A 25,670-nucleotide genomic window follows, 5' to 3' on the forward strand; every position below is an offset into this window, starting at 1 on the left:
TTAAAATAATTTGCTCTGAAAAAAAAAAACTTTTAAGAGTGATAAGATGTTACAGATTTGGGGAAATATTTGTAAATCATATATCCAATAGGACTTGTATCTAGACTATATAAAGAAATCTCAAAACTCAACAATGATAGATTCATTTAATTAAAAAATGGGCAAAATACATGTAAAAACATTTTTCCAAAATATAGATAGGAAATAACCAAATGAAAGGATATTTACCATCATTAGCCAGTAGAGAAATATGTTAAAAATGACTGCACCCCAACAGAATAGCTTTAAAAAAGAAAAACATAGCGTTATTAAATCTTGGCAAGGACGCAGAGAAACTGGGTCTTGTCTGTTGCTGAGGATGTTAAATGACACAGACACTCTAACAGTTTGGCAGTTGCTTGCAAAACCAAACATGCACTATGATATGACCCAGTTTGTGTATTCCTGAGCATTTACCCCCCAGAGAAATGAAAACTTAACTCAGATGTAACACATGTACATCACTGTTCATAGCAGTTTTATTTCTAATAGTCAAAATAAGATCTAAAATCTGTAAGATCTAAAATCTGTAATTAATATCTAACAGTCAAAATCTGTAAGTAACACAAATAGCTTCAACAAGTGGCCAAAACTTTCTTTTTTTGAGTATTTATTTGACGGAGACAAAGGCGAGAGAGGGAGCACAAGCAGGGGTGTGGGAGAGGGATTACCAGGCTTCCGGCTGAGAAGGTGACTGGATGCGAGTCTCCATCCCAGGACCCCAGGATCATGACCTGAGCTGAAGGCAGCCACTTAACAATTGAGCCACCCAGGCGCCCCTTCAGAACAGTATTCTATTTATACCATGAATACTTACTATTCTGTAATAAAATGGAATGATCCATTGCTGCAATGACAAGTGAATTTAAAGAAAATTATGCTGGGTTTGAAAAAAAAATCCAATCTCTAAAGTTGTATTCTGTATGATTCTATTTATATAATACTATAAAATGACAAAACTATATAGAGGTGAAAGATTAGTGGTTGCCAGAGGTTGGGGATGGTGGGAGGGAATAGGAGGGAGAGAGAGGGGTAGCACTTAGGAAGGTCTTTGTAATGTTGGAACAGTAATGTATCTTGATTGTGGTAGTGGTTACACAAATACACGTGGTAAAATGATGTAGAAGTCTACACAAACATTGTACCAGTGTCAATTTCCTGATTTTATATTAATAATTATTTAAGTTGTACTTGTTGAGGGAAACTGGGGGAAGGGTATTATCTTTTTAACTTCCTGGTATCGTTAAAAATAAAAGGTAAAACAAGACCTTAAAAAAGCCATAACCAAATGCACTGTGTGAAACCGATTTGAAAGCAAAATGATGAAATATATATTTTAGGATAGTTGGGGAGATTTGAATATGATTGGATATTAGGTGATATTAGGAAATTGTTAATTTTCTTACCATTATGTAATGGTGGTATAACGTTTGGAGAATATTATTATTAAAGGATGCATTTTGGTGTTTGGAATGAAGTGGTTTGATGCTTACAACATGCAAAATATTTTTCAGTATATATAAAGAGAGAGAAGAAAAACGTAGCCACATGTTGAGTCCAGATGCAGGATACAGGTATTCATGGTACCATTCTTTCAACTTTTTCTGTACCGTTTGTATTTCAAAATAAAACATTTGAGGCAAAACTATCAGAGCTTTCTAGAGGCAAATGCTTTCTGGCTTCAGGCTCCTGCGTATGCGCCTCGCGTAAGCACTGCCGAGTCAGGGGATTTACCCTTCGCTGCAGCTCAGGGTCACAGTACACCTGCACCCTCCTAAACACTTGCTCCCATCGGTGGTCCGAGGCCGTATTGGACACCCACCGAGAAGACAGCACCTCCGAGATTCCTAGAGAGGCCGGCCTGGCGACTTGGGAAGCCGGAAGCCCGGCTCGAGGCACTTCCTGTCCGGTCATTGTTCTCGCGCCGGCAGGCGTAGCTCGTCGATCCTGCCAGCCTTTTGCTACAAAACCCGCGAGCTCCGGCCGGCTCTCTTCCGTGAACACGGTCAGTGGGGTCGGCGGGGGGTGGGCACGGACGTCGCAGGTGCGGGAGGGGCCATCCCGGGGGCGGACTGCCGCGACCTCCCTTCGGGGGCCGAGGGTGGTCTGTCCCTCGGGCGGCTCCGCGTCCCACCGCTTTAGAAACACGGCTGCCGCCTGCTGGGGGTCTGGACGCGGACCCGGACCCGGACCCGGACCCGGACAGCACCAGGGGACAGGCTCGCCACGGAAACGGGGCTGTTTGAGGCGTGAAGCTGGGAGGAGGTGGGTTGCCACATCTGGACGTAGGGAAAGGACACTGAAAGGGAAGCCCTTGGTAGGGGACTGCGGTCTCGTGTGGAGGCGATGGGAGTTAGTTGGCCGTCGGATAAGGACGCTCCAAGTGGGCAGGTGAGACGAGTGCGAAGGGCCTCCTAAATTCCTGGTGGAATTTAACTAGTCATGGAAAGAATAAGCCTCCAGGATTGAGAGTTGTTCCAGGAGTGAAAGTATTATTGCCTTATGTAAGAAATTCCGTGTGTACGGTAAATTTCCAGTAAGTCGACATAGGAGAAAGTATGGGATCACTTCAATAATAGCAAAAGTGGACTTAATAAAATTTGGCACACCCCCCACCCATAAAACTGAAGGGGAATAGAAAAATTTAATTTCTTCATTGTAAAGTAAACAGTAAGCTCGTTTTACTCACCGATTAAACAACAAAAAACAACAAAGATCCGCCGGCTTGGCTCTGATACAAGGGTGTTGGTGGTGCGGTTTGGTGTGATCCTTTTAGAAAGCAATTTGGCACTGAGTATCAACCGTGAAATCCTTAAACCAGTAGCCCCTCTATCCTGAAGGTATAATTCAGCAGAAGAAAAAAAGTTTGCACAGAAAACATTTTAACATTGTTAAGAATATAAACTGGAAACAATCAAAACTCCTTTTACTAAAGTAATGGCTCATAAATAAGGTTGGTTAAGTGATAATATAGCTATAATTCAGAATCCTATGCCAGAATGAGGTAGTTCTGCATGTAATTATACTGAAAGATCTATATAGGACTGTGGAATAGTATGTGAAATATAGAAATTGAGTTTAAATGCTGAAAAATGCACGAGTGTGATCTAATCTCTGGGAGAAAATAAGCAGTATGTAAAGGTATACATTATCTGAATGGAAACGGAGAGAAAACATTGATGACTGATAACTACAGTTTGTATGTGTGTAGGGCATGTATTTACTTACACATATTTCTTGATCCTTTTTGGATGAGAATGGCAGATTAAGAGAATTAATACTATAGGTTATTGTATAGCTACTGAAAATAACCATGAAGAATGATAATATAAAGCTTCTTTTTTTTAATCTTAAGAGTAATATGAGGCATTTGGAAGAAATGGAAAAAGTAAACATCAAACAAGAAGCAGCTCAAACTATCTGTAAATAAACACAGTCACCTAGAGATGACCACCCCTAAATGGTGTCTAGACTCTCAGTCTTTTTCTTGAGATTTTTTAGTTTATGCTATTGTGTATTTATTTATTTTATTTATTTATTTTATTTATTTGACAGGGAGAAATCACAACTAGGCAGAGAGGCAAGCAGAGAGAGAGGAGGAAGCAGGCTCCCTGTGGAGCAGAGAGCCCGATGCGGGGCTCGATCCCAGGACCCTGGGATCACGACCTGAGCCGAAGGCAGAGGCTTTAACCCACTGAGCCACCCAGACGCCCCACTATTGTGTATTTAAAAAAAAGAAAAAAGAAAAAAAAACCCATGGTGATAATTGTGAAAATATATATCCCCATAGTTAAAAACAAAAAGTTGAATAATTCGTAGTTGCCAGTGGTTTAAGGTTTTCTGTTAAAAGAAATATCTTAGATTCAGTGCTCTAGCTCTTTGAGGGTGGAGTAGGGCTGATATTTTTTTCTTAGTCATTTCCTGTATTTTTCAAGTTTTACAATAAAAATACATTAACTGTATAATAAGGAAAAAATCAACAAACTTTATATAAAGCTGTTTGTAATGTGACTACTGTGGGAATAAATTACATGTTTGTAGTTGAACTCTGTCCATCCTATGAGGGAGGACTAGAGCTGACTCTTGCTGTAGTGGCTGCTGCCTAAACACTGGTGAATTGGCCAATAGGCTTAACGGTATCCAGACAAACCTCTGCTTGATGGTAACAATGTTTTCTGGTTTTTCAGTAGACAGCCTTCATCTTGGCCCTGGGAAGAAATTCAGAAAGAAGTTTTTGAAACTTAAAGATTAGATGGGGCTTGACCTCTGCTGGGCAGCCCCCAGCTATAAGAGTTCCTGGCCTGAGCAAAGAAGATGAGTGCACAACCAAGAGAGGCCATGGCCTTAGCTCCCTGGGGCTCATTGACAGTGAAAAAGGAGGAGGAAGAGGAAGAAAACTTCGTGGGTCAGGCATCCAGCCAACAAGTACACTCTGAGAACATAAAAATCTGGGCTTCTGGGGAAGGTCCTCAGACAGGACTTGATATATCAGAACAGGAGAAAAAGGTAAATAGTGGTCTGGGAGGAGAGTGGGAGGAGAGACCTGAAGACCTCAAGTGGTTTCAGAGGGGACTATGTCCCTCTGCTTCCACATCTGGAGTATTATTTCCTGAGTAGGTCTCTGACCTTTAGGCCTTTGGAATATAATAGAAACAATTTCTTCTGATTGATGGAACATTTAGTGCTTTCTGTAAACCAGTGGTTCTCAAACCTAGCTACACAGAATTAATTGGGGAGCTTTTTATAAAATTGTGATGCTCATGCCATACTTGGTTCCAATTAAATGAGAATATTGCTGTGCGACTCAGACATCTGTGTTTTTTAAAAACTCTTCAGGTGACTCCAGTCAGAATCTGATAGCTCTAACTTATGCTTCTTAAAATTTAATATGATTTAATATCTCAAATTTTAATCACCAGGAGGTCTTGTTAAAGTGCAGATTCTGATTCAGAAGGTCTGGGTTAAGATTCTGTACTTTTCACAAATTCCCAGGTGATGGCGATCTGTGGGTTGCATTTCATGTAGCGAGGCTATACACTGTACTGTGTTCTGTGTACAGTGTATACTGTGTACTGTGTACTTACCAACCCCAGCTGGAAATCTCTTTTCCAAAGATCATAATCTTGCTTCTCTGATCTTTAGACCTCAGAAAACTCTAACCTGGAAAATCTCCTTATACGCTCTTTTCATGTACTCTCTAGCAAGCTAGTTTTGGATGCAAGAGTGGGCAATGCAGTGAAATCAAAGTGGTAGAGAAGAACATTGCAGGCTTGATTCTCTGACTCATGCTAGGGATCAGAGAAGACCCCGACTTTATTTTCCTTCATTTTTGTTCGTTTGTTTGTTTTTGTTTTCAAGTTAAAAATCTTTAAAAATGTGTTTTTTATGGTCTCTAGGAATAGGTACTTATGTTTCATCTTCAGAACTAATCAGATCACCTCCCACTGACAAACCCCTTATAAACTGACCTATGCTTTCTTGTCTTTAGGGTCCAAACATGTTCTGGGACATGGCTGTCATCCTGAAAGCAACACAGGAGGTACCTGCTACCTCAGCCATTGGCAGCTACTCATTACCAGGGACTCTGGCCAAGAGTGAGATACTGGAGACTCATGAGATCGTGAGCTCTCTAGGTAAGGTTCAGCCCCCGGCTTCAGAATCTGACCACTGGGGTTTCTCAAAAATCTGTTTGGAGACTGGTTCTGTGTACAGTGTATACACTGGTCTCCTAACTTGAGAAGCATGGAGTATTGAGGTATCAGAACTATCAGGGAGAGCTGGATAGAGGAATGCCAAAAGATGCGTATGCATTTGTCATAGGAGATGGCTTATTTTGCACATAGTCTTAAGACATCGGACACACACAGTTGGACTCCAGATTCTCCTTTAATATCATTTACTGATTAGCAAGTTTTATATCTATTTACACACGGAGACACATCCTCTTCATATGCTTTGTGTTTATCATTGGTTGGTGCTAGCTAAGATAGGAATTGTCAGTTTTTTGGTGATTTTGAGCAAATGTCCTGGAAATGTTCAGTTTTTATAAATCTTTATGCAGATTCCAGAGGATTTTGAGCAGGTGTGTCAGCTATGCTGATGTTCAAAGCTAGGTCTTCATGGATGGTACAAATGGCTGGCTTATCACCTGGTTCTCTCTCTAAGCTAGGTCTCAGGATGTGTCTGACTGGCAATGGCAGCAGCTTACCTGTGGAGGAGTGATGTGTAGCTGTGGGTCAAGAATATGGTACCCATGGTCCTGTGTTGTAGAAGTAATCTCTGCATGACTGCCAAGGCCCTTCTGTGACTCACATTCAATAAATCTGCCTGGTACAGAGCTACGCCTGAATATTTTTGAACCCACTCTCTCTCTAACCCATTCCTCAGACTGACCACTTTCTTTCTTTCTTTTTTTTTTTTTTAAAAGATTTTATTTATTTGACAGACAGAGATCCCAAGTAGGCAGAGAGGCAGGCAGAGAGAGAGAGGAGGAAGCAGGCTCCCTGCCGAGAGGAGAGCCTGACGTGGGCCTCGATCCCAGGACCCTGGGATGACCTGAGCCGAAGGCAGAGGTTTTAACCCGCTGAGCCACCCAGTCGCCCCAGACTGACCACTTTCATAAATCAGTATTGTGGAGAAGGTTAGGATTATTATTTTTCATTTTCTTGTCTCTTCTTTAATCATTCGACCTAACTTTCAGCAGCTTCTGTTGCCTACTTTCTGCTCTCTGTTCCATTCTCTCTGGTACATTTTGTGTATTATCACTTCTTTTCTGTTTCCTTGCTTTGGTGATCATTCACTGTGTTAACTCTAGCACTGACACCCATCCCCCAGTCACTGTTTTCCTTCTTTGCCTCCTACCTCAAGACCCGGTTCCCAGCCAAAATTTACCTTTCTGTGTGCTGCCAGCTGCTTGCATAGCAGCAGGTAACAGCAGTGACAAGAGCTCTAGGAACTAAGAGAAAGTTCTGAGTGCAGTTGCTGCCCTGTGTTTGATAATTCTGTGAACTTGAACAAGTCCTTTCTCTCTTGACCTCCATTTCCTGTTCTGCCATTCAGTAAAACGGGATTTTCCAGGGGCCTGCTTGCTATGTGCTGGGTAGTGTGATAGGTGAATAAGGTAAATGTGATATAAGTGATATAGTGATAAGTGATGTAAGTGATAGAAGTACGATAGGTCAATAAGGGTAGTGTGATAGGTGAATAAGAGTGAATAAAACAGTCTTGTCCTTTTTTTTTTTTTAAAGCTCCCACACAGGTGAAGGAGAATTAGTTTCATCTTGATGATAAAATGTGTAATACACGTGGATACGTTTTGGAAATTTTGATGTGTTACTGGTAGTTAACATTTGAGAGTTTTATCTGCAGTTTCCTATGTATTAATTACTGTTGAACTTATTAAAGTTTTGCATTTAAAACCAAGTTTTTAACATTTAAACATAATTTATTTTTATTCTACTTATATATCTAGAAAAATTTTTATAAAAAAGAATATTTGTACTTTTTCTTTGATTCATGTTCATTAACCTCAGGTTTTACAGTTTTTTTAAACTTTTTTAAAGCGTTTTGTTCTACCTACATATCAATTTCTTTATATAAAAATTTCCTCATTTTCATTCTCAAAAATATTTAAAATGTATTAAGTTTCAAATTTAATATACAATTCTTTAAAACTTTTCAAACACCTAAGTAGGCAGACTTTCTAATCTTATGTATAAAATCTTGATAAACACATGGCTTTTGTAAATCTAATTAATGACTTACAAATTTAGTTTATTAAATTACCTTTCCTATTGTATAATACATTCATCAGGTAAGATGGCAGACTTGTATGACATTTCAGATCTCTTTTTAAAAAAATGAAAGGAAAGAATTGATTTCAAAAGTTATTACTTTGCCTATCCTCTAGTTGATTATAAGTACATTTTAGTTTATTTCTTTAGTAGGGTTACAATAATCCTTCAAGATCCAAAAAAGGAAAAATGCCATCTCAAATAAGTGAAAGGTATAGATTCTACACTATTGGCTAATTAATAACCCAAGGGGATTTGAGCTTGAGTACACAGAATGAGCCTTCTTTCCTTTTCTTATACCCTAGGCATTGTCCAGGATCCTAGCTCTTCATCCCTGTGATGCAACTGTTAAATAACCACTACATGGAGACCTTTGTAGGCCACAGTTGTACCTGCTTCTGTATTAATTTTGACAGAGAGCATGATGCAAATAAAAGGAATTGTTTCTGTTATTGGTTCTAATTGGTCCATAATTCCCACCAGTCTTCTCTTTCATGTCTTTCTAGTGTTCTCAATCTCATGGTAAAAAGGGTAGGAATGAGGTCAGGGGATGGAACTGAGGTCATTGACTGAAGAATTCTTGGACTTTGCTCTTGTTGGAGAGAAGCTTGATGGGGGATGGGTTAAGTAGTGATGTGGGGCTAAAGGAAAGAAGAAGGAAATGGAAAAGAGCAGGGGCGAGATCTTAGAAACGAGAAAAATGAGGTGAGATGTATGGGAAAAAGAAGAGAACATAAAAGAGAAGAAAGTAATGAGCAAAGGAAAAACAGAAGACACATGAAACCATTACAAGGAAAAAATCAGAATATTTCACACACACTAATTTTTAAAATAAAAACCAAGAGAGGAGAAATGAAGAGGCAGTAGGGGAGGGGCGCCTGGGTGGCTCAGTGGTTTAAGCCGCTGCCTTCTGCTCAGGTCATGATCTCGAGGTCCTGGGATCGAGTCCTGCATCGGGCTCTCTGCTCCACGAGGAGCCTGCTTCCCTCTCATTCTCTCTCTGCCTGCCTCTCTGCCTACTTGTGATCTCTCTCTGTCAAATAAATAAATAAAATCTTTAAAAAAAAAAAAACAGGGGAAAGAGATAGTGGGGAAAAAAGTAAGAAAGAAGATACGGAGACAGACGGTGACTATACTTAGGGTGGTGAGCATGGAATGTATGTATGGAATTGTTGAATTAATATGTTGTACACTTGAAACTAACATAAGACTGTATGTTAATTATACTTCAGTTAAAAAAATAAAGAAAAAAATGAGGTAAGGGCAGTTAAACTATAGGGAGAAAAATAGAATAGATGTGAGAAAGATACGAGAAGAGTAGGAATAGAAATAACTGGAAAAAGAGTAGCATTTTGGTATTTGTTGTTGGCACATTCAGTGCTCTGCTATATGCAGCCCTCAGGTACTGCCTTTTTCCAGCATCACCCATCTTTATCTGAATGATTGTGATGGGAGTGTTGTGTAACTGTTGTCATAACCAAGCATAGTGGGCTCTTTCCCTGCCTACCCTTGATGCTTTGTATCCCGACATCCCTCTCACTCATCTCCTAGGTTGGAGAATTGCCTGGTCTGTGCTGGTGGGATGTTTTGTAGATGCTAGATTCTAGCCTGTACAGCTGCTGCATGACCTGCAGCTCACAGCTTTCCTGCTTACTTTTAAGCTGACACCATTAGGAACATCCCTCTGGAGGCTTGCTCCCACTGCTCCTCACCCTTGTTTCTTCTTATCTGGGTAGTGTTCTTGAGCTTGGTATAATTCAAATACTGTGAAAGGTTCATTCTTCCAACACTAGGCTCCATGGGTGCACATTCTTAGATCAAGGGTAGTAGGGGTAGAGAGGAGACAAATGTAAAGAATTATGATGTTACTGACTGCAGGCCCCCTTTTCTGACACCATTAGGGTTCTGAGGCAACATAGAACAGTCAGACACTGGTCAAGAGTTTTAAAACTTAGGATGTTTTGGTGTTTTCATGATATTGGCATAATGGAGCAGGCTGTATAATGTCTCAAACTTAACTCAGGAAGATTAGCTTTCCTTGACACAAAGTGAAGCTGTTAGCTCAACGCAAGGGTTCAGCTGTTTACTCTGTTCACATTCTTTAGTCCCTTCTAGGGTTGCCATCTATCACCATAACAACTCCTATGCCCTAAGGTTCATCTTTGCTCCTGGGCCCTGACATATGGACCCACAGCACAGCTCAAAGTCATTGCAGACCCTCACAGAGCCACATTCTATGCTCCAAGGCTATTCTCAGGCATTGCTATAGACTAACTCAGTTAATGTTTTCAGGGTTTATGGGATAGATATTGTCCCTACTTTTGGAGATGAGGAAATGGGCACAGAGAAGTTAAATTACTAACCCAAAGTCATGCAGCTGGTAAGTGGCAGAGCAGGTATTTGAAACCAAGCAGTCTGGTCCACAATCCATGTTTTTTTTTTTTTTTTTTTAAGATTTTATTTATTTGAGAGAGAGGTAGTGAGAGAGAGCATGAGAGGGGAGAAGGTCAGAGGGAGAAACAGCCTCTCTATGGAGTTGGGAGCCTGGTGCGGGACTCGATTCCAGAACCCTGGGTTCATGACCTGAGCTGAAGGCAGTTGCTTAACCAACTGAGCCACGCAGGCACCCCACAATCCCCATTCTTAACCTCTGTGCTGCATGGCCTTTCAATGTTTTAGGTCTCTTAGCTGTTCTGGTCCTTTTGACATGCAGTGTGACCCTTTGTGTCCATTCTTATTCTTTCTTTGATATCCACCTTCCTCATACACAAAAGTCTAGGTTGCATAGATCTTCATTTCCAGGGATGGAATGTCCCTAATTAACTGGTTGGTTGTAAGCAAATCCACACTAAGTGGCTAAGGTAAGGAAGCAAGCCTGGGTAGAAATTGGTGTCCTTCATAACTGGTCTTACTTGTAAGATCCTTCATCATACAATCAGGAGAGCTGTCTGAAGATGGCTTTCCTGGCATGAGGCAGTAGGTTGGATGTCTACTGGAAGTGCTGGAAAGACCATGAATCAGTGGATTCTGCTGTGGGTGTGGGAGACAGAAGTGATGTGGGGGGAATTCTTTCCTTTGATGAAGACATTTTATGTACACTGAAGTCACATACTTCCTGATACTTAATCACTTGATGATGATGTTCTTTTTCTTGGCCAGAATGTCAGCTGACATTTGTACTTTCTATTTATTGTTTCAGGTGCTGAAACCAAGAACCCACAGTTATTGGTTCCAAAAACTGAGATATGTGATGAAGCAGAAAAACCATTCATAAAGTCAGGAAGAATCCAGAAAGTTAATCCTCAAGGACCTGAGTTAGGAGAAGCCTGTGAAAAAGGGAACATGTTAAAGAGGCAGAGAATTAAGAGGGAAAAGAAAGATTTCAGACAAGTGACAGTGAAGGACTGTCATGTACCTGAAAGCTTCAAAGTAGAGGAAGATCAGAAATGTCAGCAATCTGGGGAAAGATACAGCCTTAGTTGTAGCTCTTTAAAAAATCAGAAGAGCCAGCCTGGACAGAAACCTTTTACTTGTAGTGTGTGTGGGAAAGGCTTTAGTCAGAGTGCAAACCTCGTAGTGCATCAGCGAATCCACACAGGGGAGAAGCCCTTCGAATGTCATGAGTGTGGGAAAGCCTTCATTCAGAGTGCAAACCTTGTTGTGCATCAGCGAATCCACACTGGACAAAAACCATATGTTTGTTCAAAATGTGGGAAAGCCTTCACTCAGAGTTCAAATCTGACCGTACATCAAAAAATCCACTCCTTAGAAAAAACCTTTAAGTGCAGTGAATGCGAAAAAGCCTTCAGTTATAGCTCACAACTTGCTCGGCACCAGAAAGTTCACATTACAGAAAAATGCTATGAATGTAATGAGTGCGGGAAAACATTTACTCGGAGCTCAAACCTCATTGTCCACCAGAGGATCCACACTGGGGAGAAGCCCTTTGCCTGTAATGATTGTGGCAAAGCCTTCACCCAGAGTGCAAATCTTATTGTACATCAACGAAGCCATACTGGTGAAAAGCCATATGAGTGTAAAGAGTGTGGAAAAGCCTTTAGTTGTTTTTCACACCTTATTGTGCACCAGAGAATTCACACTGCGGAGAAACCTTATGATTGCAGTGAGTGTGGAAAAGCCTTCAGTCAGCTCTCTTGCCTTATTGTGCATCAGAGGATTCACAGTGGAGATCTTCCCTATGTGTGTAATGAGTGTGGGAAGGCCTTCACGTGTAGCTCATACCTGCTTATTCATCAGAGAATTCATAATGGGGAAAAACCTTACACATGCAATGAGTGTGGCAAGGCCTTCCGGCAGAGGTCAAGCCTCACTGTACACCAGAGAACCCACACTGGGGAGAAGCCCTATGAGTGTGCCAAGTGTGGTGCAGCTTTCATTTCTAACTCACACCTCATGCGACACCACAGAACCCATCTTGTTGAGTAATAAGTACTTGTTACTCCAGGCATTGATCATAATCCACTACACCCTAATTGGGCACGTCTGCTGCTTTGTTCCTCTGTAAAAATGAGACCTACCATGTTCTTAAAAGTAACAGTTTTCAAGAATGTCTCACAGAAGCATTCTGGAGGCGGACTTAAAAAACATGGAAGCTAAGCACCTAAAGGCAAGGACTCTTTTTAACTGTACCAGCAATGGTCATGTTTGAAACGGAACGTGGCTTTCTTAGAAATGGGTCATACAAACCTAAGTGATAAAGATCCTATTTATGGAAAGGTATTTTAACTTAATCTTGTTTTTTAAAACTTTTAGTTTCTTGAGCAACAGGCGGGTTATTGCTATAGGGCTGCGTGGTGGGATTCTGAACTTTGAATCTTGTATTCTAGTATTTTGGGTTAGGAAGCAATGATTAGTTAAGACTGCATGGGGTAGCAAGTCACCAACAACTCACCTGTGAACATTTACAAGCTTTCCATTCCTTAGGCAATTTAAACATTAAAAGAAAGAACCAAAACATTAACTATCTGTTGCTCCTAAAATGGATAGAAGTAGGAAGTAGCTGTTTCTCTTAATTGTGTAGACCTCATGAACCTTATTATGGTAAAGCTCTAGGGACATCTCATGAGTCTTCCATTCTGCCGTCTGTGTGGCCGAGCATTTGAGGATGGATGGCGACAAAGCACGGGGCCACAGATAGGGCCAGGCGGTATTCATTTGCTAACATCAACAACTCTCCAAGTGACCCTGACTTCACTGCACTCCATCATAGTGAGGTGCCTCTAATAGTCCCCTTCCCAGATATAGGAGTCAAAGAATAAAGCTTGCAGAGAGCCATGCCCCTGTTACCTATGCTGGTTCTGCTCAGGCCTGGCCAGGGGTCTCAGTTTGGGTGTCATTCTCACTTTTTGGCTGGTCTTCAGAAGCTATAGTGGAGTTCTTCTAATTTTGAGAGGACCAAAGAGGGAAATAGAGGAAGAGGGAGGAGGCAGAGTGGGACTCCTAAGGTCTTTACTTTTTTGAGAAGTTCAAAGGTATTGGAATGTGAAAACTTAGAAAGATGAAGAAACTGGCTAAGGTAAGATAAACTTTTGTTACCATTGAGCCTTTATTCCTGGAAAAAATGATTTATAAAACTATGCAATAGGTAGAGCTATATAATATTGCCTTGTCTTTAATATAGAACTTAATTTTGTTTATACACCTTCATGTATAGAATCAAAATCCCCCAATTCTTCCCTTATGCTTTCACATAGATCCTTACTTTAATCCTTAGAACACTGAAAGAAGTGTTTGCCCCATTTAGCTGAAAGTGGTCAAACAACAAAGAACAGCCTACGTTCAAATCCAGGATTTAAATCCGGGTTCTCTGTTCTGTTGTGCTGTGTCTAACCACCTGTAATCCCCACTCAGATCTGTTGAGAGCCTGAGAAAGAGATATGTGGTCTCTTTCAGGTGAGGGAGCTGAGGTGACAGGTTTTCGGAAGTGCCTTAGGCAGTGTGACTAGTAAGGAGCAAATCTGAGACTGGAATATGAGTCTTCCCAAGTTCTGGGTCTGTCTCTTCACCCTGCTGGGCAAGCAAGAGCATATAAAAATGCCCTACCTGGTGATAAGCTTTCTGGTGCAACTCTCATGTAGAAGTCCTACCATTGGGAGTCTTGCTGGTGCATTTGTTTTATATTTTACAGAGCACTTTTGTGTACAGAAGGCATAAACAAGAAAGCTTATTTCCTCTTTCTCCCTTTCAACCATGGTCTTTCATTCAAGCATGTGCACCACCTTTTCCTAGTTTGCACTCTAAAATCATACAGAAAATTATAAGAAATTAATAGCATTCAAAAGTGAGAATCAAAAAGGCTCATGCACTCACTGACCTTGAAAGTAACTGTTCCTGTCCCCCACCTGGGAGTGGAGAGATCCAAAGATAATACCATGTATCTGCGGAGGAACAAGCTTGGGTTTTTTTTTACCCCCTGCAGGATTAGGAAGCCCAGAAGAGAGGGAGAGCAGGTCTGAAGATTGGGAATAAATCTGTGACATGGACCTGTCAAAAGATCAAAAGTGCACTTTCCTGAAAGATACCAACCAGGTTAGGATCCTTAGGACAGTTAAATTGTTTTAGTTTCACATTGTGTGTTCATCCTCCTATTTGAATGCTTGTCGTGGATGTTTGTGATTTCCTGGCTAAAGACTGTTCATAGGCAGTTCAAAAAGGCCATGCAGGTGATTGTGATGTAAAGCTAGATTTGGGCATCACTGACCCAGCTTTGTAGTGTAACAGTGGTATTCACTTGGCTGCATGTTAGAATCACCTAGTGTACTTAATTTTTTTTTTTCATTCTCAGGGTCAAGTCCCCCCCCCCCCCAAATTCTGGAGGGGAACCCAGTGGTGTTTATCCAAGATAAGGGACACTTCAGTCAAATAAATTCTGCAGGCCAAAAATACATGTGATCAAAGGTGGAGTGGGGAAGCTCTAGTATAAAGATGTAGATGTGCAGAGTGCTTTGTGTGGTTTCAGCAAAACAGGATGCTAACAACCTTGGCTACATTGGATGTCCTGTACCTTGGCTGTAAGGATTGTGTGCCCTAACTTTATTTGTATTTTAGGTGAATATACCAAATGTATATATGAGCAAACCCAAGTTTTACACAACATACCTTCATATTCCCCATTCAACAAAATTACTTTTTACATTTCTACTGTATTTCATCTCTGGGTCTTTATTTCCACAAACCTGTACCCAGGTTCAGGACCTCCAATCCTACACAAATCATGTGAGCCTAGTGGATTACCAGGCCAGATCCTTACTCAGCTTAACAAATCTTACTTCCAAGTTATTTTTAGCCCTCAAAATAAATTACTGCCCTCCTTTTTTGGTATGGTTTTGGGTAGATGAGAAGTGACTACTCTTAGTTGTCACTGTTGGCTTAGGTTTTCCCTTTCTTAGAGGTCAACTCCTTTCTCCCTTGGCTGTTATTTCTAGAAGCGAGTGGGAACTCAAGTCCTGTTTCTTAAGTTGCCAAGAGCTATCAGAGCCAGGAAAACTGATGGGTATTAAGAGTAGAGCCAAGAAGTCTCAAGTGGGTGCAACAGTTATGTATTAAGGGGAGCACAGTGATGTGAAAGTGATAATAAAATCTTGTACTTTGGGGGGCATGGGAGAGGATCATCATTGACACATACACTCACACTCCTCAATTGCCTGTGGATTCCTCCAAACTCAGGACGAAGTTTTTGGGCAAAGCTAATCTATGTTCTGGGTCCCTTCCCTCCCTTGCCTAGGCAGTTTGGTGTCCTTTCACATCTGTCACTTGGCTTGCTCCTCCATCCAGTGTTCTCAATCTTTCTGGGCTCACAGCCCCTTTGAGGATCTAATGGAAGTTGTAAAGCTCTTCCAAAGAAATGCAGATAGCACATTCAGTTTTTTGCTCATTTGTGGGAGCATATAGTTTCACTGAGGCCAGTTCTTGAATCCTCTAGGGCCTAAAGTCACACCTGGGGATGTACTACATAATTGCCAGTGGCATTAAAAAAAAAAAAAATGAGGTCTAGAAGCTCTGAATGTTGCCCCCAAACAACCTTACATATCTTGCTTTTCCTGGATTCCCTCCTTAAGAAAATTACAGCATTATCCCGCACCCAAACTGGAAATCCAGGACGTATTTCTGACTTCCTGTGTATCATTCTTTTGCTACAACAGTACTGTTCACTCTGTGGCAAGCATGGTGCTTGTTCCTGGAGTCCACAGGCAAACAAGGCCTACCAGATCCTTTTGATGTTTCACAGGAAGCCTCTCTGGACCCTGTGACATGATTTACTAAGGTCTTCACAGTTTCTTTCCAACCTTATCTTTCCACTTTCCATGTACTTTTTACTGTAGACTGGAGGCATGGGCTTGCTTTTCTCTGTGCCTTTGATCACACTGTTCCCGGTGCTTATTACCACCACCTCTTATCCACCCCCCTGTCTACTGAGCCTAGCTTTAGATTTCTTTTTAAGATTTGATTCCAATCTCATCTTTGGGAGCCCTCTGACTGCCATTTAGCAAGTATATCTTTAGAAGTATGGAAGAGCATATGGTATGTATCTACTTTATGCTTTAAAGTGAAAAAAATGTATTAATAGTTGTATATATAGTACAGTTCTCATATAATGTTTCATATACACTATACTGTTAAAACATAGTAGATAAGTTATTTGAAGGAAATATAAGAAAATGTAAGTGGTTAAAAGACATTCACAGCCATACAGATAGATGGTAAACTGCAGAACTTAGGCTCAAACCCAGTCCTATACATTATAGAATTATAAGTCATTTTTTAAGTAATTTCCACATTTTCTATAAGGAACAAGAATTTTATAATCAGGAAAAGAATAAATTATTATATTTCCATATTTGGTTTTACTGTATTAACTATAAACAGTATTTTAAATCTGTATTTTAAGATGTGGGCTATACCCTGCCATTTCTTTCTTCTTCCCTTTCCACCTCTCTGCCTCTGACAATGTCAAGTCTGATTCTTGAACTCTATTCTGTAACCATAGTTAGTCCTTTATGCTTTGTTTATTGACTTGTTCTAAAAATTGAAAATAAACAGCATGGATGTTATTATGACCATATAAATATTGCAGATCTAAGTAGCTTGCTATGACTACACACACACATACACACACACACACACACACACTGCATTTTGTTTTTACTGTAGTTTTTAGTTGTCTTTCTTTTCCCCTTGTACTGATGGCTTTTAGCATACTCTGAGTGATTTTCAGATTCTCCATTCAATTAGATACTCTGTTGAGTCCTCTTTTTTCTCTTCAAGAGATCTCTAGCTTCCTGTGGTGTTCTGTCCTTGACGTTTTCCTGCCCACTGTTTCATTGTTATATGGAACTTCATTGTGTCCTGAATTGTACATGTTTCTCTTTTTTCATTAACTCCATAATTTCACTGCAGTACACCTTCAAGTCACTTGCCAAGAAAGAGTATATGAAAGACAAAATTATTGAGGACTTATATATCAAAAAACATCTTTCTCTGTCCTCAATCGTGATTGGTACTTTGGCTCTGAAATTTTACCTTGAAAAATTTCCCCAGAACTTGTAGATGCCTGGTTCCAATCTGATTTTTTAAAAATTTTATATATTTATTTGTCAGAGCACAAATGGGGAGCAGCAGGCAGAGGGAGAAGAAGCACGCTCCCAGCTGAATAAGGAGCCTGATGTGGGACTTGATCCCAGGACTCTGGACTCATGACCTGAGCTGAAGGTAGCCACGTAACCAACTGAGTCCCTCCAGTCTCATTCTTATTTCTTTTACAGTAAATACTACTTGCATTACTGAGATCTGTTCCCAAACCCCCATGCCTGGAAGCTTTTAAAATCACCTCTTTATTCTTGGTGCACTCGATTCCCCAGTATACTCAGTGGAATTTTTCAATCTAGTGACTCAAGTTACTTTTATTCTTGGAAATTTTCTTGTGTTATGTGATAATTCCCCCTTCCATATTTTTTTTTTTCTGTTTTTACTCTTTCTGGAATTCCTGTCAATCAAATGTTGAAGCTTGTGGATTGATCCTCAACTGTTTTCTGTGTTATTACCATGTCCTTGTTTTGTGCTATTTTCAGGGAGAATACCTTCATTGTTTTTCAACCTGTTTAGTGAATTTCTGATTTTGGCAATAATTTCTAAAAAGCCTCCCCCTCCCCCATTTGTTACCTTTTTATAGTATACTATTCTCATTTTAGAGACACCTTTTCTTAAAGGTTTCTCTGTCACCTGATATCTCACCCCTTCATGCCCTTGCCCCTGGGTCCTTTTTTTTTTTTCTCTTTGTTTACTCTCATTGGAGATTCTCCTTGAATATTTTGTGATTCTTACTGACAGATACAAATAAATCTCTGCGTATGTATCAAAAGTCCAATTGAGATCTCTGTGGGAGTGGGATTTACTCAGTTAAGAGGTATCCTTCTAGAGTACTTGGTAGGGTGCAAACTCCCTGGAAACCTCCAATGCCAGAATGCTGAGATATTTTGTGTGGGGCTCATAGGCTTCTTTAGCCGGAAATCCTCTGCTGTTTTTATCTGGGGTTTGGATGACATAATGCTTCTCAAGGAGTGGGAGAGAAGAAAATCAAGTGTTATTATAGACTTTTGGATAATGCCCTTATTTTTGGCCTCACTTTTCCCTCCCACCCTTAATATATCTGGGGTTTCCAAATGCCAAGTTGCTTTGGGATTTGGCAGGGTATGTCAGTGCATTTTTCCATCCTATAGAGATTTGTTCTCATCACATTATTATTTATACATTTTAAGTCATTATAATTCATTATCATTTTAGGGGAAGTTAAAACATTTTAAAAAATGTTGATATGCTTAGATATAGTACTACCACCTAGCTATCCTAAAAATGAATATTTTACCAGTGTTACTGTTTGAAGAAGAAGAAGAAGAAAGCAACCCAAGTGATTAGTGGTAGGAGAATGATTAAATTATGATATGCTTGAATATTATGCAACCACTAAAATCATAATTTAAAGGATATTTAGTAATATAAAATATTCCCAATATTAAATGGACAGTGCTAAGTACAAAATTAAATGGTGGGTTCAGATAGCCCAGTTTTCTTAAATATGCATGCATAGAAAAGACTAAAGACAGCAATACATGGCATGGTTAATGATTAAATTTTGCTGCTTTGTCTGTATTTTCTACAATATACCTCGATTACTTTTATGATCAGGAGGAGAAAAGCTAATTTTAAAAAAAAGCAAGATCATGGTCATACAGAATGATGAGAAAATTTCAGGGAGTTTGGTAGTTGAGAGCCGCAGAATAAGGAACTGGGGAATAAAGAGACCAGTTACCAAAGACCTAATGGTGGACAGAGTTCAGTCAGGGAATATATATAACCACACTGATTGTGACATATAGTTGTGGCTGGAGTGTGGAGGCTAGGCTGGTGAGGGGTGAAAAGAATCCTGGAGACCATACAGATAGCTTTTGTCAGACTACAAGGGAGATTCTGACTCAGGCGGTGTTGGGGCCAGAATAAAAGGCACAGATGGAATGAGTGGCTTTAGAGGCTTGAAAGATCAAGCAGCAAATCCCCAAGCCGGAAATCAGCCTTCAAACTCTGGTGAAACATGACTTGGGACCCATGAGTCCTGGCCCAGGCCTGAGAAGCCCTGGCTTCCTTGTGACTCTCTGGGGCCACCCTTTGTTCACAGTGGGAAATGCATTTGCAATTTCAATCAAAATACCAAAAATAACTACTCTTTATCAACTTACCCTGCAAGGGGTAAGTTGCCCCTGTAGGGCAGGAGTTTGGGAGAAGCAACTTAAGTCCTAGTAGCAAGGTTGTAACCACCCCATTATTGAGGGATTTCTGTGTGGGAGGCTAAATGCCAAATATTCTTTATCTGATTTAGTCCTCACTTGAGGAGGGAAGTTCTTTTATAATCCCTACTTTCAAGAGTGTTGTTCACAGTCAATGTTAGAATAACTCTGGGCCAAAGTCTTTGCCCATTTCTCCCAGGCTAATTTCTCAGTGTCCCTCCAAAGACCCTTCTCATCAAAATTTACAAAAGGAAACAACAGAGAGTAAATCTTCCTCCTAATCTAGAGCACTCCAGGTTAGGAATACTCTGGAAATAACTGTTGGAAATTTCTTGATCTTCCAGAGAGAGTCCTTGCATTTACAGTCTTATGTATCTCCCTTTAAACACACTCATAAAGTGGAGCTTAGGATATGCACTGTCTACACCTTGTTTTGTTTTGTTTTTAATTTAGTGTGTCTTAGAGATGGTTCTATATTAGCCTACAAGATCTATGTCATTCTTTCTTTTTTCTTTGCTATGTGATAGTGAATTGTATGGATGTACCACGATTCATGTAGTGGATCCTGTTGGTAGAGCACATAGGTTCTTTTCTATTTTTTGTTTTACAAACAATGCCGTGCTGAATAGTCTGGCACACTGTCTTGTGTGTGTGACTTTGCAGGGTAAGTTGATAAAGGGTAGTTATTTCTGGTATTTTGATTGAAATTGCAAATGCATTTCCCAGTATGTGCGTAAAAATTCCCATTTCCATGAGTCTTCTCTAAAACTATTGTTTTCTGGTCTGACAAGTAAAAACTTCTCTCGTGTTTTATTTTGTGTTCAGTTATGAGTGAAACTGGATATTGTGTCAGGTGTTTACAAAGTCTTGTGTCTTTTTTCTGTCATTTGCTTGTTCATGCTCTTTAGAAGTTTTTTGTTGAGTTGTTGATCCCTGTAAGAATTGGTTTGTATGAGTACAGCATCCTTTCTTGTTTAAAACTTCACAGTGTAGGGATATACATACCTCAGTATCATAAAAGCTATCTATGAAAAACACACAGTGAGTATCATTCTCAATGGAGTAAAATAGAGCATTTCCCCTAAGGTCAGGAACACAGCAGGGATGTCCACTCTCATCACTGCTGTTCAACATAGTACTAGAAGTCCTAGCCTCAGCATCACACAACAAAAAGAAAGAAAAAGGCATCCAGATCACCAAAGAAGTAGTAAAACTCTCACTCTCTGCAGATAATACGATTATTTATGTGGAAAAACCAAAAGAGGCTACCCCAAAATTGCTGGAATTCATACAGGAATTCAGCAAAGTGGCAGGATATAAAATCAATGCACAGAAATCAGTTGCATTTCTCTACACCAACAATGAGACAGGAGAAAGAGAAATTAAAAGAATTAATCCCACTTACGATTACATCCAAAATCATAAGATGCCTAGGAATAAATCTAACCAAAGAGCAAAATATCTGTACTCAGAAAACTATAGACTAGTCATGAAAGAAATTGGGAAAGACACAGAGAAGTGGAAAAATGTTCCATGCTCATGGATTGGAAGAATAAGTATCTATGCTACCTAAAGCAGTCTGCACATTCAATGCAATCCCTATGAAAATACCATCAACTTTTTTCACAGAACTGGAACAAATAATCCTAAAATTTATGTGGAACCAGAAAAGACCCCAGATAGCCAAAGGAATGTTGAGAAAAAGAAAGCCAAATATGGTGGCATCACAATTCTGGACTTCAAACTCTATTACAAAGTTGCAGTCATCAAGACAGTATGATACTGACACAAAAATAGACACATAGATCAGTGCAACAGAATAGAGAACAGAGAAGAGTACTCTCAACTCAATGGTTAACTAATCTTTGACAAATCAAGAAAGAATATCCAATGGGAAAAAAAAAAAAGGCAGTCTCTTCAACAAATGGTGCTGGGAAAATTGGACAGCCAAATGCAGAGTGAAACTGGACCGTTTTCTTATACCATACACAAAAGTAGACTCAAAATGGTTGGAAAACCTCAATGTGAGACAGGTAGTCATCAAAATCCTTGAAGAGAACACAGGCAGCAACCTCTTTGATCTTGGTAATTCAATCTCTTGCTAGGCACATCTCCAAAGGCAAGAGAAACAGACAAAATGAACTTTTGGGACTTCGTCAAGATAAAAGGCTTCTGTACAACAAAGGAAACAGTCAACAAAACTAAAAGACAACCGACAGAATGAGAGAAGATATTTGCAAATGACGTATCAGATAAAGGGCTAGTATCCAATATATATAAATAACTTTCAAACTCAACACCCAAAGAACAAATAATCCAGTCAAGAAATGGACAAAAGATATGGACAGACATTTCTCCAAAGAACACATCCAAATGGCCAACAGACATATGAAAAAGTGCTCAGCATCACTCAGCATCAGGGAAATATGAATCAAAAACCACAATGAGCTACCACCTTATGTCAGAATGGCAAAAATTAACAAAACAGGAAGCAACAAATGTTTGGAGAGGATATGGAGAAAGGGGAACCCTCTTACACTATTGGTAGGAATGCAAGCTGGTACAGCCACTTTGGAAAACAGTATGGAGGTTCCTCAAAACATTGAAAATAGAGCTACCCTACAACCCAGCAATTGCACTACTGGGTATTTACCCCAAAGATACAAATGTAGTGATCTGAAGGGGCACATGCATCCCAATGTTTATAGCAGCAATGTCCATAATAGTCAAACTATGGAAAGAGCTCAGATGTCCATTGACAGATGAGTGGATAAAGAAAATACGAATATTGCACACACACATATGTATATTTGTATATGTATGTATATGTATATATGTATGCATATAATGTATATATATATTACACAACCATAAAAAATGAAACTTTGCCATTTCCAAGGATATGGAGAGAATTAGAGGGTTTAGTGCTAAGCGAAGTTAATCAGAGGAGGACAATTATCACATCATCCATTGTTATGTGGAATTTAAGGAACAAGACAAAAGGCCATAGGGGAAGAGAGGGGAAAATGAAACAATACAAAAGCAGAGAGGGAGACAAACCGTAAGAGACTCTTAATCTTAGGAAACAAACTGAGGTTTGCTGGATGGTAGGAAGGTGGGGGGATGGGTAGCTAGGTGGTGGACATTGGGCAGGGTGTGTGTTGTGGTGAGTGCTGTGTGTTGTATAAGACTGATGAATCACAGATGGGGCCCCTGAAACAAATAATACATTATATGTTAATAATAATTTTTTAAAAAAGAATTGGTTTGTATGGATTCTGTATTATAGAAATTATTTACCTGCCATATGTGTTGCAAATATTCCCCAGTTTATGCTTTTTAAATTTTTAATGTTTGGATATTTCAGTGTTAAAGTCAAATCTGAGACTTCCCCCTCTTCAAAGTATACATTCTCCCATGATAGCACCTAGTTCTTTGAGTTAAGTCCATTTTAAATTAGTTTTTGGAGTAACAACTGTATTGGGTCCTAGTTCCACTGCTGACTCCTTTTTGTCAGGCCCAGCAAGAGGAACCAAGCTGCAGAACCACAAAGATGAAGACCCTTCTTGGCTTCCTTGAACTGCTGGGTGAAACCCTACAGCCAGATACTTCCTTCCCAGTGGGGGTGGGGGTACACTCCAGCAACCCAGCCTGAGGTCAGCCAAGGTCTGTGATGGGCCCATTGGTGCCACCCCCTTGCACTCTGGTTAATGGAGGGTAGGGATAACAGGGGAGGGGGCGACATGGGATAGAAATGCTGGGGTTGGGGGAGGAGAGGCCACATTCATGGGCAAGGGAGAGGAAGGACCCAGTACTGTGCAGGCAGGGGCATGTTGGAAGTGGAAGTGAAGTCGGGACTGCAGCCTGAGGTCAGTGAGGGGACAGAGTAGTCTGCAACTGAGGTGGGGGATGGAGGGAGTGTTGGAGGTGGGGCCAGGGCCAGCTGGAGGAGAATCCCAATGGGTGGGAAGAGTGAAGACATGGAGGGGGTGGTGGGTAAGTAAAGGGGTCAGTGAGGTGGTGTGAGGGGTTGGGGAGTAGGGGGTTAGAAAAGAAGCTCAACCTAGAGCAAGGGAAGCTTCCTTTAAGACTTGAGCGTGCCCAAGCTGATTCCTCTGGCCTTTGGTTGTTGGGGCAGGAACCACTTTCTACAACTGGGGGAAAAATGATTCTCTTGAACTTCCTAGTAGGTAAGAGGGCATTCTAGACTGGCAGTGCCTCTCACTTACCTGCCATCCTAACCACTCCAAACGTTAGTCATCTCTTCACTCCCTCCAAGCTGAGTGTGAGGCTGGGATAAATGAAGGATTTGAAAAAACATTTTGTGTCTTCTTTGGAGAAGTGTCTGTTCATGTCTTCTGCCCATTTTTTTGACGTGATTATCAGTTTTTTTGAGTGTTGAGTTTGAGGAGTTCTTTATACACCTTGGATATCAGTCCTTTGTCTGTAGTATCATTTGTGAATATATTCTCTCATTCCGTGGGTTGCCTCTTTGTTTTGTTGACTGTTTCCTTTGCTGTGCAGAAGCTTTTGATCTTGATGAAGTCCCAAAAACTCATTTTCGCTTTTGTTTCCTTTGCTTTTGTCTTGAAAGAAGTTGAGGTGGCTAATGTCAAAGAAGTTACTTCCTATGTTCTCATTTAGGATTTTGATAAATTCCAGCCTCACACTGAGGTCTTTCATCCACTTTGAGTTTATCTTTGTGTATGGTGTGAGGGAATGGTCAAGTTTCATTCTTCTACACATAGCTGTCCAATTTTCCCAGCACCATTTATTGAAGAGACTGTCTTTTAACCACTGGATAAATATTTTTCTGCTTTGTCGAAGATTACTTGACTATAGAATTGCAGGTCCATATCTGGGCTCTCTACTCTGTTTCACTGGTCTATCTGTCTTTTTTTGTGCCAGTACCATGCTGTCTTGGTGATCACAGCTTTGTAGTAAAGCTTGAAATCAGGCAATGTGATGCCCCCAGTTTTGTTTTTCTTTTTCAACAGTTCTTTAGCAATTTGGGGTCTCTTCTGGTTCCATACAAATTTTAGGATTGTTTGTTCCAGCACTTTGAAAAATGGCAGTGGCATTTTGGTTGGGATGGCATTGAATGTATAGGTTGCTGGGGGGGGAGGGTGGGCAAGATGGCAGAGAAGTAGATGGTGCTGTTTCAACTGGTCCCCTAAAGTGAGCTGATTATCTACCAGAACACTCTGAACACCCATGAAATAAGCCTGAGATGTAGGATTATACACCTCTGGATCTGTACAGGGGGAGAAGATGCCAGTGGACAGGTAAAGTGGAGTGGGAATATCGGACTGATATCAGAAGATAAACAAAAGGGGGAGGGAGCCACCTGAAGTGACCCATTGGAAAGTAATACCCTGATACAAGAGTGCCTTATGATTGGGGACCAGCATTAACTTGGAGTCTGGTTAAAAGCACTCAAAAGGAACAAAAGACCTTAAGGGGAAATTGGTGGAATCAGGCAGTTAGGGGCATGGGCTTAAGCCCACAGACCCAGGATGACCACCGCCAGTGCCGTGACAGAGTGTAGGAAAGCATCCAGGCCATGGTCCCTGAACCACTGGCATGTGTAAGAGATCTGGGTGGTGGCATGCATGAGAGAATCTGGTGTGGACTCCAGCTGGTGCTCTCTAGGACCACAGTCTTTTACATGTGCTGGGTGACCAGGGTCTGAGTTGCAAACCACGTCCTCCCTTTAGAGAGGTCCATGAGGGCGCTAGCTGGTGCTCTCTAGGACTGGCGAGAGTCTGAACACTCTCAACCCGGGCCAACGTGAAAATCCCAGCACGCTATCTCTGTTTGGCATCTCTCTGGCAGTCTGGACCTGCCCAGACAGCTGCAGCAAAAGCAGCTGCTGGAAGCGAGGTCCCTGGACCAATATTGGGGTGCAGAGACAAGCTGGAGCTCCTGCAACCCCTGAGACTGTGGCTGGGGATGTGCTCTGCCAGAGGGAGGTGGCAGTGGGGAGTCTATGCGCTATGGACCACCCAGAGGGGAACAGATTGAGGCTTCTTTTTGAGGT

The 25,670-nt window shown here is 40.7% G+C and overlaps 1 protein-coding gene across 7 annotated transcripts in view; it reads left to right on the forward strand.

Annotated features, from left to right (window-relative positions):
* ZNF35 (zinc finger protein 35) overlaps positions 1-19,052 on the forward strand; it is a 42,591-nt gene extending 23,539 nt beyond the window's left edge. Inside the window, exons 1-4 of one of the 7 annotated variants that reach the window (XM_045990050.1) lie at positions 1,431-2,044; positions 4,227-4,545; positions 5,528-5,672; positions 11,032-19,052. In XM_045990050.1, coding sequence (XP_045846006.1) covers positions 4,354-4,545; positions 5,528-5,672; positions 11,032-12,278 — 1,584 coding nt within the window. In that variant the 5' untranslated portion in view covers positions 1,431-2,044; positions 4,227-4,353 and the 3' untranslated portion in view covers positions 12,279-19,052. The other 6 variants (XM_045990049.1, XM_045990056.1, XM_045990053.1 and 3 more) reach the window with 6 other exon arrangements.
* Positions 19,053-25,670: the final 6,618 nt, after the last annotated feature.

Source organism: Meles meles, chromosome 20, assembly GCF_922984935.1.
Source record: "Meles meles chromosome 20, mMelMel3.1 paternal haplotype, whole genome shotgun sequence".
NCBI lineage: Eukaryota > Metazoa > Chordata > Mammalia > Carnivora > Mustelidae > Meles > Meles meles.